This window comes from Mercenaria mercenaria, chromosome 19, assembly GCF_021730395.1.
Source record: "Mercenaria mercenaria strain notata chromosome 19, MADL_Memer_1, whole genome shotgun sequence".
NCBI lineage: Eukaryota > Metazoa > Mollusca > Bivalvia > Venerida > Veneridae > Mercenaria > Mercenaria mercenaria.
In genome coordinates this window covers 21015202-21031549 of record NC_069379.1, presented here as the reverse complement: position 1 = coordinate 21031549, position 16348 = coordinate 21015202, and the positions used below count along the sequence as shown (strand labels likewise).

At 36.3% G+C, this 16348-nt stretch overlaps 1 protein-coding gene across 2 annotated transcripts in view; it reads right to left on the bottom strand.

Moving 5' to 3' along the window:
• Positions 1–2464: 2464 nt before the first annotated feature.
• The window catches only part of LOC123541787 (NAD(P)H-hydrate epimerase-like), a 136569-nt gene continuing 122685 nt past the window's right edge, over positions 2465–16348 (bottom strand). For both annotated transcript variants that reach the window (XM_053531143.1, XM_045327386.2), the window contains 3 exons: positions 16130–16307; positions 13455–13538; positions 2465–3448 (listed from right to left, as the gene is read on the bottom strand). In XM_053531143.1, the coding sequence (XP_053387118.1) occupies positions 3192–3448; positions 13455–13538; positions 16130–16307 (519 nt within the window). In that variant the 3' untranslated portion in view covers positions 2465–3191. The remainder of the gene's footprint in view (positions 3449–13454; positions 13539–16129; positions 16308–16348) is intronic.

Here is a 16348-nt window from a genome sequence, read left to right as displayed (position 1 = left end):
AAACATTCCAGGTTTACATTTACATTTTAACAATCTGAAAACACTGTATATAGCAAAACTCTTCTAGTAAAAAAATGCTGCAAATAGTTTCCAGGAGGTAACAGGAGCATCAAATATAGACATAAACAATTTTCATTATAGCGGAAAGGCAAATAAATGATACTATTTAAATATTTGCACGGACCAGTTTGACAACCTAAATAGGTATCTAGGAAAACTTGACAGACTATCTGCAGTGACTAAAAAATCTTACAGCAGTAGTTATCTATCAAAGTACTAGCAGACAGTTTCTGGTTTAACTGAATTGGTTAAATGCTTTTTCAGCAGTATTTCTGTAATGTAAATATGTTTAATAAATCTAACTATGTTCAGCAATTTTCATCAGCATAAATTTTAAGAAAGCATATTATCAACACAAAAAGGAGGATAACATTTGATTTTATAATATTATAGGCTTGTGTTAATAAATGGATATGGAATAATAAAAAGATCAATAAGGGAGCAATTAATAATATTTGTATTATAAAAATCACACCAAAAATGTATGCGTATTCAATATCATTATCTACACTGGTCGCAAAGGCAGAATCAATTGTGTCCAGCATGATAAGGGTTAACAGTTTTTCTTATTAAAACATCTATGGCATTTTACTAGTAGTGTTAATATTACTTTTGAAGTTCATATCAGTCAGTTGATAAAAAAGGTCACTTTTAAAAATACATGTTTCAACATTTTTTTTATAAAAGTTCTCAAAAATTGATGTAAGAAAGAAATAAACAGCTAAAGAATAAAGTGTATGATAATATTTAGGACAAAACTGAAAATGTTGACAACATGAAAAAGTGAAGAGTGAAGTGAACCGTGAAAAATTGATTAGATTTTAAGTTGTTCAGAAAACGTTGCTAACTATCCTGGTCTCGCTATTCTGTAAACAAGGGTGCAGAATGTCACAATATACGCCCGTCACAGCAAATTTGTTTACACTAGCACCTGTATTTGCAAATGGAATTTTAATTTTCTAGTTGTTTACAATGTTGTTTTTTTTAGAAATTATTGTAATTCCTTTATTTTTTTAAGTCCACAAAAAAAAATCCTTACCAGGTAGAGATACCTTAAAATACACCCAAAATTTGAAAGTAACATCAATGTTGTACCACAGAAAAGTGGTCTTGGTTTTTCCCTATGGTCATTTATAAAAAAGTTACAATGTAAGTTATTTATAGTAACAACTAAGGGAAGTTAATCTTTAAAGAAAAAAAAAAAAAAAAAAAAAAAATCGAAAAAAAAAAATTACAAGTCCACACATAAATCCTTACCAGGTAGAGATAGCTCAAAATACACCTCAGAATTGGATGTAACATGCATGTTGTACTACAGAAAAGTGGTCTCGATTTTTCCCTACGACTTGTAATGAGAAAGTTACAATATAAGCTATTTATAGTAACAGCAAAGGGAAGTAATTCAAAAGAAGGGACCAGTGCATGACACTCCGTCTCATGATGGTGTACAATTGTGCCAAGTTACATCAAAATCCCTCCATGCATGAAGAAGAAATGCTCCGGACAAAGTCATTCTTGTATCTGACCTTTGACCTTTAAGTGTGACCTTGACCTTAGACCGAGGGACCTGGTTCTTGCACATGACACTCCGTCTCATGCTTGTGAACATTTGTGCCAAGTTGTATCAAAATCCCTCAATGCATGAAGAAGAAATGCTCCGGACAAAGTTTTCATTCTTGTATCCTTTGACCTCTAAGTGTGACCTTGACCTTACCCCTAGGGACCTGGTTCTTGCGCATGACACTCCGTCTCATGATGGTGAACAATTCTGCCAAGCTACATCAAAGTCCTTTCATGCATGAAGAAGATATGCTCCGGACAAAGTTTTCATTCTTGTATCCTTTGACCTCTAAGTGTGACCTTAACCTTAGACCTAGGAACCTGGTTCTTGCGCATGACACTCCCTCTCATTATGGTGAACAACTGTTCCAAGCTACATCAAAATCATTCCATGCATGAAGAAGATATGCTCCGGACAAAGTCATTCTTGAATTTTTCATTCTTGTATCCTTTGACCTCTAAGTGTGACCTTGACCTTAGACCTAGGGACCTGGTTTTTGCGCATGACACTCCGTCTCATGATGATGAACAATTGTGCCAACTTTCATCAAAATCCCTCCATACATGAAGAAGATATGCTCCGGACAAAGTCACTCTTGAATTTGACCTTTGACCTCTAAGTGTGACCTTGACCTTAGACCCAGGGACCTGGTTCTTGCGCATGACACTCCGTCTCATGATGGTGAACAACTGTGCCAAGTTTCATCAAAATCCCTCCATGCATGTAGAAGATATGCTCCGGACAAGGTCTGTGGACGCCGCCCGCCCGCCCGCCCGCCCGCCCATCCGCCCGCCAGGGGCGTTCCCATAATACGTCCCGTTTTTCAAACGGGCGTATAAAAATCTGATAACGCTCAATAGGGAGAGTACAGATATACGGATCGCAGAGCCGGGAGTTAGTTTGATACCCGGGCAGGGCGTACATTCTCTGACAATTTGATACAAGAAATTGTGTTTGAAATCAATGGTCCTCCACCTCTGACTCATGTGAGGAAGTTGGCATTTACCTGGGGAGAACAGGTTTGTACTGGTGCAGAATCAAAGAACAATGATAAGGTTAACTGCCCATTATTACATAACTGAAATAATGTTGAAAAACGGCAATAAACCCAATACAAACACTTTTAAATCGATTTACCAATTTCAGTGATCAAAAATGTAAATGTGAACATTTAGCTGACCAGTGAAATTCTGGTTGTATTTCAGATCTTCCTGCTGGAAAGGTTCCAACTGACCTCTGATGCAACCGTGAACTCCATTTCAGGGATATATCAGTGGGCAGGTATATTAAGCAAATTTCTTAACAAGGTAAACTAAATATTTGAATATCAAACAAGATAATACAGAAATACAGACTGAGTATCCTTTGTGCTTTATCAGCCAAAAGTCTTATATATACTGTAAAAAGAATCCAAAATCTCAGTTTGCTCTTTCCGTGATTTAATAAAACATAATGCAAAGTAATTTTCTTTAATTGAATTTGCAAGTCTCTGTATCTATTAATTTTAGCAAAGGGTAAAAGCACAGCAAAAGATACCCAATCTAAAGTAAAGAAATCCTATAGAACTGTCCTAGTGTTCGCCTTTATTGTCACTGCTGTTCTGACATTCTGTATCTTCTGGTTCCAGTTTTAATTCAACAACACAGTTGGTTCCCGGATAAGCGGGTAAATTTAACTCGTATTTCTGTTCGAGAGTTTTAGGAACAAATCGTCCACCTAGGTAATGGTGCTTGCCTTTGAATAATTTTGCACAAAGTTTTGGAGCAGTAAGGGAGATAAGCATCTCTGGTTTCAATCCATTCTCATCACCGTGTTCTATATCCCATCCTGAAAATGACAAAGCAATATTTCATGTTTAGACAATATCAGATGCAATCATAAACACATGCACACAACAAGAGGGTTATGATGGCCCTATACTGCTCATCTTATAACAAGACTTGCTTGAACAGTTCTGGTAGATGGTTAGGGAAAGAAATTATCTTTGAAATTATTTCCAAATATTGCCTGTGTTTTCTGACACAAATATTTTAAAGCTTTCTATCAAATAAATAGTGACTAATAATGTGTGTGTGCTGGAGTGGGGTGGTAGTGTGGGGGTCAGAGGTTGTGGAACTAATGGCATAGGATGCTAAGAGACAATAACAAACAAGAATTTTTTTAAGTTTCCACTTTATACATATAGAGAAAAGTGACAACAACACCTCTCTGGTGACAATGTGTTTTGATGAAACAGACTAACTGGTATAATCTGCATAAAAGGGTTACCTAAGAAACACTTGTTTAAAATCATTTCAAGACAATTAAGTATAGAATACTTAGGTACAGTCAGAAATCTCTTATTTTTGCCAGATCAATGGGAAAAACTGCTTTTACTTAGGTCACAGAGGACAATACTACAAATAAGGCTTTGAGCTAATTAAAAGTTATGTGAGATTTGGTGATTCTAGCTCAAATACTTTTTGAATTAGAAGCATTTTCAATTTTAGATCGATGGAAAGGCAGACAGCTGGACAGACAATGCCAAAACAATATCCCTCTGCATTTGATGTGGGGATATCTAGTTGTATCTTATAGATTGTTTATTTCACTGAATTCCCCTGTTATTATTAAATGCATTTTACCAATATGATATAATCAGTTATAAGAGGTTTATCATGTTCTTTCTTCATAAAATACATCCTAATTGAACTAATGCTAACATCAATTCTACTTGAAATATTCAATGTGTCACACTTCATACAAAATTCAGAGAAAGCTTAGACAATAAACACAAGCATTTATAATCAAATACAGAAACTATAAATATTGTGGTAAAATGATAACAGTCCATAAAATAAACAAACGTATTTGTAAACATGGACGGATCCAAACGGAAGGGGAAGAAGCATTTTATAGAAATATTCCGATGGCAAAATACAATTATACATATCCGTAGCCCTGACCCACCTATAAACCGGGCAAGTCTATTTTGTAAGTACATCAACATGGCTGACCCATTTAAACGAGCTGTATTTATATTTCTATGTATGGCTGTTTACCTTTAGCCTGCTAAATTTCTATAATGGACTGGTCCACTGGCACCAGAACAGAACGAAAATGACTCTGTACATGTTATACCAACCCCCTAGGTATTCTATTAGAACCATGGTCATGAAGGGGAAAATATACTAACCCGTTTCAATCGCGCATTTCATACCTAAAACACGCAGTTCGGTAAATGTGTCCCATGGATATCAAACAAGTTGTAATTTATCTTCCATTGTGTACCGGTCACATTTCTTCAATACATCTTATCTTAGAAAAACAATGCGTAGTTTATAGTTATTTCAACGTTACACAAAAAAACTTGCTTGAACTTCCCTGGTGAAGTTCCGTTCTAGATTACAAAACCATTCTTATTGGCTGTTGTGAAAATGTATGTCAATCGTCATTTTACTACACGTGTTCGCTTAAATGTGAAAATGTAGCATAAATGTGCAAAATGAATAAAATAAACAAAACAGATGCAGACCAATGTACGATTTCAAATTAAAGATCATATACAAGATGAATTTCATCCATCATTTCGAGTTTTAGTGTAAAATTGTGTTGTTTTTTTTAATTCTGATTTTGTTTGTTTACAATTCGCCAAACATGTGCACACTGCCGTGACCTCTAGACCGGATGTTCATTAGGGAAGGTCAAGTTTTTTTCTGTAACGTTGACGAAAGCATAAAATATGTTGATAATCTCACCAATATGGAATATTGAGACAATGTGACTGTGCACGATGGAAGATAAATTATCGCTTTTTCAATATACTAGGTACCCATTTACCTAACTGCGCGTTTAAGTTGAGAAATGTACGATTGAAACGGGTAAGTATATTTTCCACTTCATGGCCATGGTTTTTATAGAATACCTAGGGGTAGGGTATAACATATACAGAGACATCTGGCACCAGTGGACTGGTCCATCATTCAATTTGGGCAATACCAATTATTATTCAAAGGGGTGTTCACCGAAAATTTACTGACTGAATAGGGAACAGTGCAGACCATATCACTTGCCAGCAGCAGTCTACACACTGTCAACTTTTTTTTTGTGCTAACAAATACTACCAGATATATTTCAGTTATTTCTCATTAATGTAAAATACCTGATGTATGTACTGCAAAATAATTAAAGTAAAAGGAAACAATGAAAATATTACTATACAGTCATTATGTTGATTGCTGTATATATCTCATCAGAAAGCAATCATTTTACGCTTATCACTAAATTAAATTGGCTTTCCGTCTGAAGTCAGAACAATTTTCATATTTTTATCACACAGACAAATTTCCTTTGATAACTGTCTTATGTGCTTTCAGTATAATGACAGTATTTTAAAAAACTTATAGAAATTATGGAAAAGAGAAAATTATTCCCTGAAGATGGCATGTAAGTGAAATGTTGGAATATTAGTGAATTGTAAATTGAATGGTTGTTTTGGTTTTTATCCACTATATTGAAACACACAATATATAGTAAAAACTAAATGGGCTGCAACTCAAATGAGAATCACCTAGAATATACAAGCGGGTCATGATGACCCTGGATCGCTCACCTGAGTAATATGAGCTACATGTTTCAAATGTCAAACTGATGATTTTTAGAAATTTTTTGGAAGATTTTCCGATGTACAATCAAGTAACCCCTGGGGCGGGGCCAATTTTACCCTGGGGCTCATGATTTGAACAAAGTTTGTAGAAGTCTACTAGGCAATGTTTCATATCAAATATCTAAAATCTAAGCCTTCTGGTTTATTTTTAGCAAATTTATGAAGATTTCCCTATGTACAATCAAGTAACCCCTGGGGCTAGGTCAATTTGACCCTGGAGGGTCAAGATTTGAACAAATTTTGTAGAGGCCCACTAGGCAATGCTACAGGTCAAATATCTAAGTTCTAGGCCTTCTGGTTTATTTCTAGAAATTTTTTGAAGACTTTCCTATGTAAAATCAAGTGACCCCTGGGGCGGGGTCAATTTTGACCGGGGGGGGGGGGGGGGGGGTCATGATTTGAATAAATTTTGTAGAGGTCCACTAGGCAATGCTACATGTGAAATATCTAAGCTCTAGGCCTTCTGGTTTATTTTTAGAAAATTTTGAAGATTTTTCTATGTACAATCAAGTAACCCAATGGGGCGGGGTCAATTTTACCCTGGGGCTCATGATTTGAACAAAGTTTGTAGAAGTCTACTAGGCAATGTTTCATATCAAATATCTAAAATCTAAGCCTTCTGGTTTATTTTTAGCAAATTTATGAAGATTTCCCTATGTACAATCAAGTAACCCCTGGGGGGGGGGGGGGGGGGGGGGGGGGGGGGGGGGGGGGGGGTCAAGATTTGAACAAATTTTGTAGAGGCCCACTAGGCAATGCTACAGGTCAAATATCTAAGTTCTAGGCCTTCTGGTTTATTTCTAGAAATTTTTTGAAGACTTTCCTATGTAAAATCAAGTGACCCCTGGGGCGGGGTCAATTTTGACACCGGGGGGGGGGTGGGGTGGTCATAATTTGAATAAATTTTGTAGAGGTCCACTAGGCAATGCTACATGTGAAATATCTAAGCTCTAGGCCTTCTGGTTTATTTTAAGAAAATTTTGAAGATTTTTCTATGTACAATCAAGTAACCCAATGGGGCGGGGTCAATTTGACCCCGGGGGTCATGATTTGAACAAATTTTGTAAAAGTCTACTAGGCAATATTAAATGTCAAATATCTAAGATCTAGGCCTTCTGGTTTATTTCTAGAAAATTTTTGAAGACTTTCCTATGTAAAATCAAGTGACCCCTGGGGCGGGGTCAATTTTGACCCCGGGGGTCATGATTTGAACAAATTTTGTAGAGGTCCACTAGGCAATGCAACAATTCAAATATCTAAGCTCTAGGCCTTCTGGTTTATTTTTAGAAAATTTTGAAGATTTTTCTATGTACAATCAAGTAACCCAATGGGGCGGGGTCAATTTTACCCTGGGGCTCATGATTTGAACAAAGTTTGTAGAAGTCTACTAGGCAATGTTTCATATCAAATATCTAAAATCTAAGCCTTCTGGTTTATTTTTAGCAAATTTATGAAGATTTCCCTATGTACAATCAAGTAACCCCTGGGGCTAGGTCAATTTGACCCTGGGGGGGGGGGGGGGGGTCAAGATTTGAACAAATTTTGTAGAGGCCCACTAGGCAATGCTACAGGTCAAATATCTAAGTTCTAGGCCTTCTGGTTTATTTCTAGAAAATTTCTGAAGACTTTCCTATGTAAAATCAAGTGACCCCTGGGGCGGGGTCAATTTTGACACCGGGGGGGGGGGGGGGGGTGGTCATAATTTGAATAAATTTTGTAGAGGTCCACTAGGCAATGCTACATGTGAAATATCTAAGCTCTAGGCCTTCTGGTTTATTTTAAGAAAATTTTGAAGATTTTTCTATGTACAATCAAGTAACCCAATGGGGCGGGGTCAATTTGACCCCGGGGGTCATGATTTGAACAAATTTTGTAAAAGTCTACTAGGCAATATTAAATGTCAAATATCTAAGATCTAGGCCTTCTGGTTTATTTCTAGAAAATTTTTGAAGACTTTCCTATGTAAAATCAAGTGACCCCTGGGGCGGGGTCAATTTTGACCCAGGGGGTCATGATTTGAACAAATTTTGTAGAGGTCCACTAGCAATGCAACAAGTCAAATATCTAAGCTCTAGACCTTCTGGTTTATTTTTAGAAAAGTTTTGAAGATTTTCCTATTTAAAATCAAGTGACCCCTAGGGCGGGGTCAATTTTGACCCCGGGGTCATGATTGGAATAAATTTGCTAGAGGTCTAATAGGTAATGCTTCAAACCAAATATCTAAGCTCTAGGGCTTCTGGTTTTTGAGAAGAAGATTTTTAAAGTTTTTCCTTTCGGTTGCCATGGCAACCAGAGTACTGCATGGAATTCAATTCTTTGAACAATTTTGAAAGGGGGCCACCCAAGGATCATTCCTGTGAAGTTTGGTGTAATTCTGCCCAGTGGTTTTCAAGAAGAAGATTTTTTTAGAAAATGTTGACGGACACACGACGGACGACAGACAACAGACGACTGACACTTTGGCTCAGGTGAGCTAACAAGAGTTGGAAATTCTTTATGATATAACCTTTAAGCATTAATACTTTAATTCTAACATACATGCTTAGTGTATAGGTCAAAGACTCTGGCCAAACCGTATATATTTTCACCCAAATGGAAATTATCCCAACTGTGACTTGTATGTTATATCTATTGTCTTCTTCTTTTCTTTAAGTGTGTTTATCATACCCAGACCAGGAATGATTGTTTGTGAAGACAAAATTTATAAAAGAAAACATTATTGAGATGCATCACTGCACAGGCTTTAAAAGGCAATGTCCAGTTACATACAGGTTTTGTCTATGTCAATGTAATGTGTCAGTCACACCACACCGTATAGCGTTAATGGACGCCAAATGTATAGAAATATTGTGGCAGAAAATTATCCGGATGACAAAAGTCATCCCCCGCTGCTGCATGGTGCTCTCGCAATCGGTGTATGGGGTGCATAAAATGCACAATGACTGCAAGATTAACGCACATATATAGGACGAACAACGTTCAAGTAACGGATATCACTGTGCTAGTAATGGACATGTACCGCATGAAATGTAAGCACCACGCATGAGAAACTGACAAAACATTCTTGTCAGTTATCATCCGTTGAATATATGTTACATCCGTTGCATGTCCAGTAGTAGTACAGCTGTGAATCAGGTCCACCGGACAAGAACGGATGCGAACCGGACAAGTACAGAATAAGGAACGCACAAGTAATTAACAAAATACATAAATTATTAGGGCATTGCTACCTTACATCTAACGGACAACTTTGTCCGGTGGTGTGCATTCTAAATTTTGAACATGCTCTAAACCTTTCACTGGATGGAACGAACATCATTGAACAAGGAGAGCAGGTGCCGCATGAGAAACTTAAAGAAACGCTTGCGAACGGATTGAAAATTTTGTTATATGTTGGACGTCCGTTAACACAATACGGTGTAGTGTGACTGAGACTTTACAAATGTAAAAGCAGTCTACCTCACAAATACTCCATCTTAAAGGTTATTCATGAAACAATGTAATAGGACGGTGAGATATGTACAGTATTTGGTCATCAAAGGAAAGCCACTGAACTGCTACATGGATAAGACATATTTTTTGTTATCTTGTTTTATGTAATCCTTCAAGCTGCTTGTGTAAAGATGACAACACTATAGACATAGGTAGAAGTGTATCAAAAAGTGCATAGTTACTTCACCTTAATAATTAGGATTATAATATTAATCAAATAGCATAAATTCCATTAACAAATCCGCCCTTTTTTTCTTTTTTTTTAAAGTATTCTAACAGTATGGGAGAATGATTAAATTTAGGAAAAGAAACAATTACTTCAGTAATTCAATACAAATGTAATAACTATTCATATCAAGTTCTTATCATGTTATTAGACCCATAAAAATATATTCCAATTATTGCTCTGTTTTCTTTCACTGTTATGTTCTCTTTTTATTTACAACAGACATAACAGTAAAAGAAAACAGAGCAATAACTGGAATATTTTCTAAGGATCTAATAAACCATTTGATTTTGAAATGATTTATTTTTGCCGAGTTACATTGATGTAACTAGGATTAAGACGCATCTCTTCCGTCTTTTGATGTTAGAAAAAAAAACATGACCCACACGACCTCTAACCATTCTTACAGGCATGAGGAATTCTATACCTAAAGTGCGGTTCTGAACCAACATTGGTGAGGGGCTAGTGACCTTAACCACTCCAAAGAGGTTCTTGATTTTGAACTGTCATAACTTTTATATAAAAGGACCAACTAATGGAAAGTTTACGACAAACTGGTGTCTCTTTTTTAAAATTTAATTTTTGATTAGACAAGAACTCCGCCTAGTAGGCATATTACACCCTTTCAAAAGCAGAATAGGACAGGGCAATAAAAATGGGAATTTAAAATATCACACAGGTGTGTGTGTGTGTGGGGGGGGGGGGGGGGGGGGGGATAATGCGGATAAGGGATACTTAGACATAATATCAAGAAAGTTAACAAAAAGTAGAAAAATGACCTGTGGGCCACTGACCCCAAAATCAATAGGGATTTTTCCCAAGTGGTCCTAGGTCATTGTGGAAAGTTTAAAAGCTGTGTTTAACTGTCTAACTTATAGACCCAGAAATCAAGAAATTACAAAAAATTAAGTCTGTGGTTCCTGTGACCTTGACCTTTGTGATGCTGACACCAAAATTGTCAGAGATCTTGCTCTAAAGGTACTTATTCTTTGAATAAAACGTGGAAGCCATGGCTAATACACTTAATGATTTACAGTCTGGAAACCTTATTCTTTCGAATAGTTACTGTGACCTTGACCATTGACCTACTGACCCAAAACACTATGGGGATCTTCCTGTAATGGTGCCTAGTCATCCTGTGAAGCTTGAAAGCTGTAGTTACTAATTTAATATACTTCATGACTTAGAGCCAAGAGATGAAATAAAAGAGGGCCATGATGGCCCTATATCGCTCACCTGTTATCATTGCACTTGAGGACAAGAAGGTCCTCAGAAAAAATATCTAAGTCCAAAGGACAGGAACAACAAAGTAAGAAATTTAACCAAACAGAAAAACAAAATTCTTACAAGGTACAGATATGTCAAAATACACCTAAAAATTGGAGGTACCATCCATGTTGTACCACAGAAAAGTGGTCTCGGGTTTTCCCTACGGCCAATAATAAAAAAGTTACTAAAAATAAGCTATTTATAGTAACGTAAAAGGGAAGTAATCAAAAAGAAAATTATTGTAAGTGAACAAAAGAAGGATCTGCCAAATAAATCTGTTGACATAAATGAAATTTCAGATCAGTATCTTCATTAGTTACGGAAATATACCCATTTTAATTTGAAATAAAGGGAGATAATTTGACATAAAATCAGTCCATATTACCTACCCTGATTGGCTCAGTCCAACTAATGACAATAATGAAATTTCAAATAAGTCCTATAAGTACTTACTGATATAAATCCATTTTGACTACAATCAGGGGAGGTAATCAGATATAAAATAACTCTGGAAACTACGACTGGATCTGATTTGTCATGATTTATTGTTGTTGAAGATATTTTGGAAGTCTGTATCAAAAAAAAACATAAATGAAGTCTCTATATGGCTGCAAAAGCCAAAAATAGCCAATTTTGGATCTTTAAGGGGCCATAACTCTGGAACCCATGAAGGAATCTGGCCAGTTCAAGAAAGGAACCAAGATCTTGTGGTGATACAAGTTGTGTGCAAGTTTGGTTAAAATCAAATCATAAATGAAGTTGCTATTGTGCAGACAAGGTCAAAATAGCTAATTTTGGTCCTTTCAGAGGCCATAACTCTGGAACCCAATAGGGGATCTGGCCGGTTCAACAAAGGAACTGAGATCTTATGGCAACACAAGTTTTGTGCAAGTTTGATCAAATTTAAATCATAAATGAAGCTGCTATTGTGCAGACAAGGTCAAAATAGCTAATTCTGGCCCTTTCAGGGGCCATAACTCTGGAACCCATAATGGAATCTAGCCAGTTCAAGAAAGGAACCAAGATCTTATAGCGATACAAGTTGTGTGCAAGTTTGGTTAAAATAAAATCATAAATGAAGCTGCTATTGTGCAGACAAGGTCCAAATAGCTAATTCTGGCCCTTTCAGGGGCCATAACTCTGGAACCCATCATGGAATCTGGCCAGTTCAAGAAAGGATTCAAGATCTTATGGTGATACAAGTTGTGTGTCAGTTTGGTAAAAATCAAATCATAAATAAAGCTGCTATTGTGCAGACAAGGTCAAAATAGCTGATTTTGGCCCTTTCAGGGGCCATAACTCTGGAACCCATAATGGGATCTGGCCAGTTCAAGAAAGGAACCGAGATCTTATGGTGATACAAGTTGTGTGCAAGTTTGGTTAAAATTAAATCATAAATGAAACCACTATCGTGCAGACAAGAAATTGTTGACGGACGGACTGACACACGCATGCACGCACGGACGACGGATGACGGACGAAGGGTGACCACAAAAGCTCACCTTGTCACTATGTGACAGGTGAGCTAAAAAACACAATAAATTAAGTAAAGTCCTGTAACATTGACCTTAAGAGCCAATAACCCCAAAATCAATAATCTTTCTCTAGTGTTACTTAAGCATATTGTGAAGTTTGAAAACCATAGCTGTTATACTTTATGACTCCAAGTCAGTCTCTGGGTCACTATGACCTTGATCTATTACCCCTAAAATGATACTAGTCCTCCTGAAGTGGTGCTTAGTCATCCTGTAAAGCTTGACAGCTGTTGCTGACATACTTTGTGACTTAATTAAAGCCAAGAAACCGAAAAATACCAGAAATGAAGTAAAGTCCCTGTGACCTTGACATTTGAGCCACTGACCCAAAACAAATAGGAATCTTCCTCTAGTGATACTCAATCAACATGTGAAGTTCAAAAGCCATAGTTCTTATACTTTGCGACTTTGCCTCCGTAAACCATTTTCAGTTTCTTGGTCACTGTGAACATGACCTTTGACCCTAAAACTACAAGGATCCACCTCAAGTGGTGCCTAGTCTTTCTGTAATGTTTGAAAGCTGTAGCTATTATACTTTCTGACTTATAGTTCGTAAATGAAAATGTTGACAGACAGACGGCAGGACAGATGAACATTGCCATTTCATAATATGTCCTTGTTTTCAAAACGAGTGTATTAAAAGTCACACGGAGGTAGTTTACATACCAGATGGAACATCTATACTGCAGATTGGAGACTCCACTTTCTTCAAGGTTTCCATAACTGATTCAAACTCTGGTCTTACTGGCCCTGCAATATAGATGATACTTGATAATCTATTTTCCTTTTTAATTATTCAGACAATTAGACAATTAGAATGTAATGCACACTGCAACAGCAGTGACAACTTTCCATGTGGTTTTGTGAGACAAGCCTATACTATATATCAACTTTATGCTATATGTTGTATCTCTGAACCTTATACTCATCCACCTCGAAAGCTCAAAGGTAGAGTATAAAACAAAATCAATAGGCTGCTAGTTTGATTACTTATGTGTGGAATAACAATCTGACATAACAAATCTAAAGATATTCCTCCTTTACCCTTAATTTTTTGTTAGAATAGTAAGTAACATGATGATAGTAAATGACATGTCAGTTTTTGTACAGAATCAAAGTTAACTAACTGCAAAAACATTAATTTAAAAATGAAATCCTGTGGGAAATTGTCCAATCCTTGAAGTGTATGTATAACAAAAACTAGATGCCTACAGGCAACACGTCAAGCCCACCCTTTGACCCCTAACTGTGACCTTGACCTTTGAGATAGCAACAGTCTCATAGAGTTAAACATTCATGCAAAATATAAACAAAATTCCTCAATGCATGTCAGAGTTAAGGGCCCGACAAAATCAGACATGACCTTTGAACTCCAACTGTGACCTTGACCTTTGAGATATGAACCTTGGCTTTGCGCAAGACACTCAGTCTCACGTACTGAGGTTAACATTCATGCCAAATATAAACAAGATTGCTCCATGCATGTTCAATTTATGGTTCGGACAAACAAATTTGGATGGACGGACGCACATACACTGAAACTATGTCTTCGCTTCCGCAAGCCCGCTCAACAAAAAACCATAGTTACTTCAAATTAGTTTTAACTGGCTCTTTATTTTTAAATACACTTGAAAAAACCTAATATTGCAGTTTGTTTCTTTGGTTTCAAGTAATCAGAATCAGTTTAAATAGTAAAGGCAGGAAAGCTCTAGGTTCCCATGCAAGTATCATGTCAGACACTATCCTAAATAGAACCGCCAAACTAAAGCAACTAGAACTGTCACAGGAGTGACTCATACCCCCACCATACGGTCTTGTCACAGAAGAATGGCAACCATAAGAAATCTTAAAAATACTTTGGAGTACTTCATCCTGGGCTTCCACATATAAGTAATACTAGTATAATATTAGTATAGTAATACTAGTAAATATATTAATTCTCTAATATTAGAGATACACTAAAAGTGAATACAAAAAAGTGTCTTACTGACCCATGTTACCACAGAAAAATGTTTTTACTTTTTACATAGGACTTACAATAAAAAAGTTAGAAAAATACCTAAAATATTGAAAATCTAAAAATAGGATTTCTAAAAATAGACTAATTCCTAGAATTTAAGGGGAAGAAACTCAGTACAAAAGTTAAAAAAAAGTTACTTCTCTTTGGCTCTAAGCCAATCAGAATGAGATAAAGTGAAAATACATCAAAATTAACCTTAAATTCTAGGTAAAACGGGACACAATTCAAGAAAAATTAGTGTCAGTTATGCATCTTGTGTCACATGATGTGGGTGATGAGGTGGAACATGTATTTTAAGTCTGAATCAAATCCATTCAGTAGTAACTGAGATATTGTGAAAATATATCAAAATTAACCTTAAATTCTAAGTAAAAAGAGGCATAATTCATGAAAAATTGGTGTCAGAGTTATGCACCTTGTGTCACATGATGTGGGTGATGAGGTGGAACATCTATTTTAAGTTTGAATCAAATCCATTTTGTAATAATTGAGATATAGTGAAAATACATCAAAATCAACCTTAAATTTAAAGTAAAAGGGGACATATTTCATAAAAAATTTATGTCAGAGTTATGCACCTTATGTCACATCATCTCGGTGATGAGGTGGAACAACTACTTTAAGTTTGAATCAGTTCCATTTAGTAATAACTGAGATATAGTGAAAATACAACAAAATTAACCTTAAATTCTAAGTAAAAGGGGACATAATTCATGAAAACTAGGTGTAAGAGTTATGCACCTTGTGTCACATGATGTGGGCACATGATGTGGGTGATGAGGTGGAACATTTATTTTAAGTTTGAATCAAATCCATTCAGTAGTAACTGAGATATAGTGAAAATACATCAAAATCAACCTCAAATTCTAAGTAAAAAGGGGCATAATTCATGAAAACTTGGTGTCAAGAGTTATGCACCTTGTGTCACATGATGTGGGTGATAAGGTGGAACATGTATTTTAAGTTTGAATCAAATCCATTTGGTAATAACTGAGACAATATATTTCGGGACGCGACGGGACGGGACGGGACGTGACGGGACGCGACGGGACGTGACAAAACTGACTCCTATATACCCCCCTCAAACATGTTTGGTGGGGGTATAAAAATTTAGCTAGATGGCCTACTGAAAGAATTCAACCACTGGTGAGGCTCAAACCCACACTAGTTTGAGCCAAATGACTCAAAGAGTAAAAAATGGAAACTATCCCAACAAGTATGTTAAAAAATTATCCCAACAAGTATTTTAAAATCATAACACAGTATTCTAATACAAAAGACTATTTTCATTTTCTCTAAACCTCAAATATGCTAAATTCACCTTTAAAGCTAAATCCAAATAATGCATCTACAACAAAATTGTACGAGTCTGTGATTAAGTGTGCCTCTGAAGGGAAGAACGATAAGACAGGCATATCTAACCCTTCACACTGCTTGTACAGGCTGTCAAATAAAGGCTTGTTTGGTCTCTTTGGGTAGAAGATTGTTGGCTTGTATCCCTGAAATAAACAAGCAAATTCGTTAAATCCCTTCTTCAATT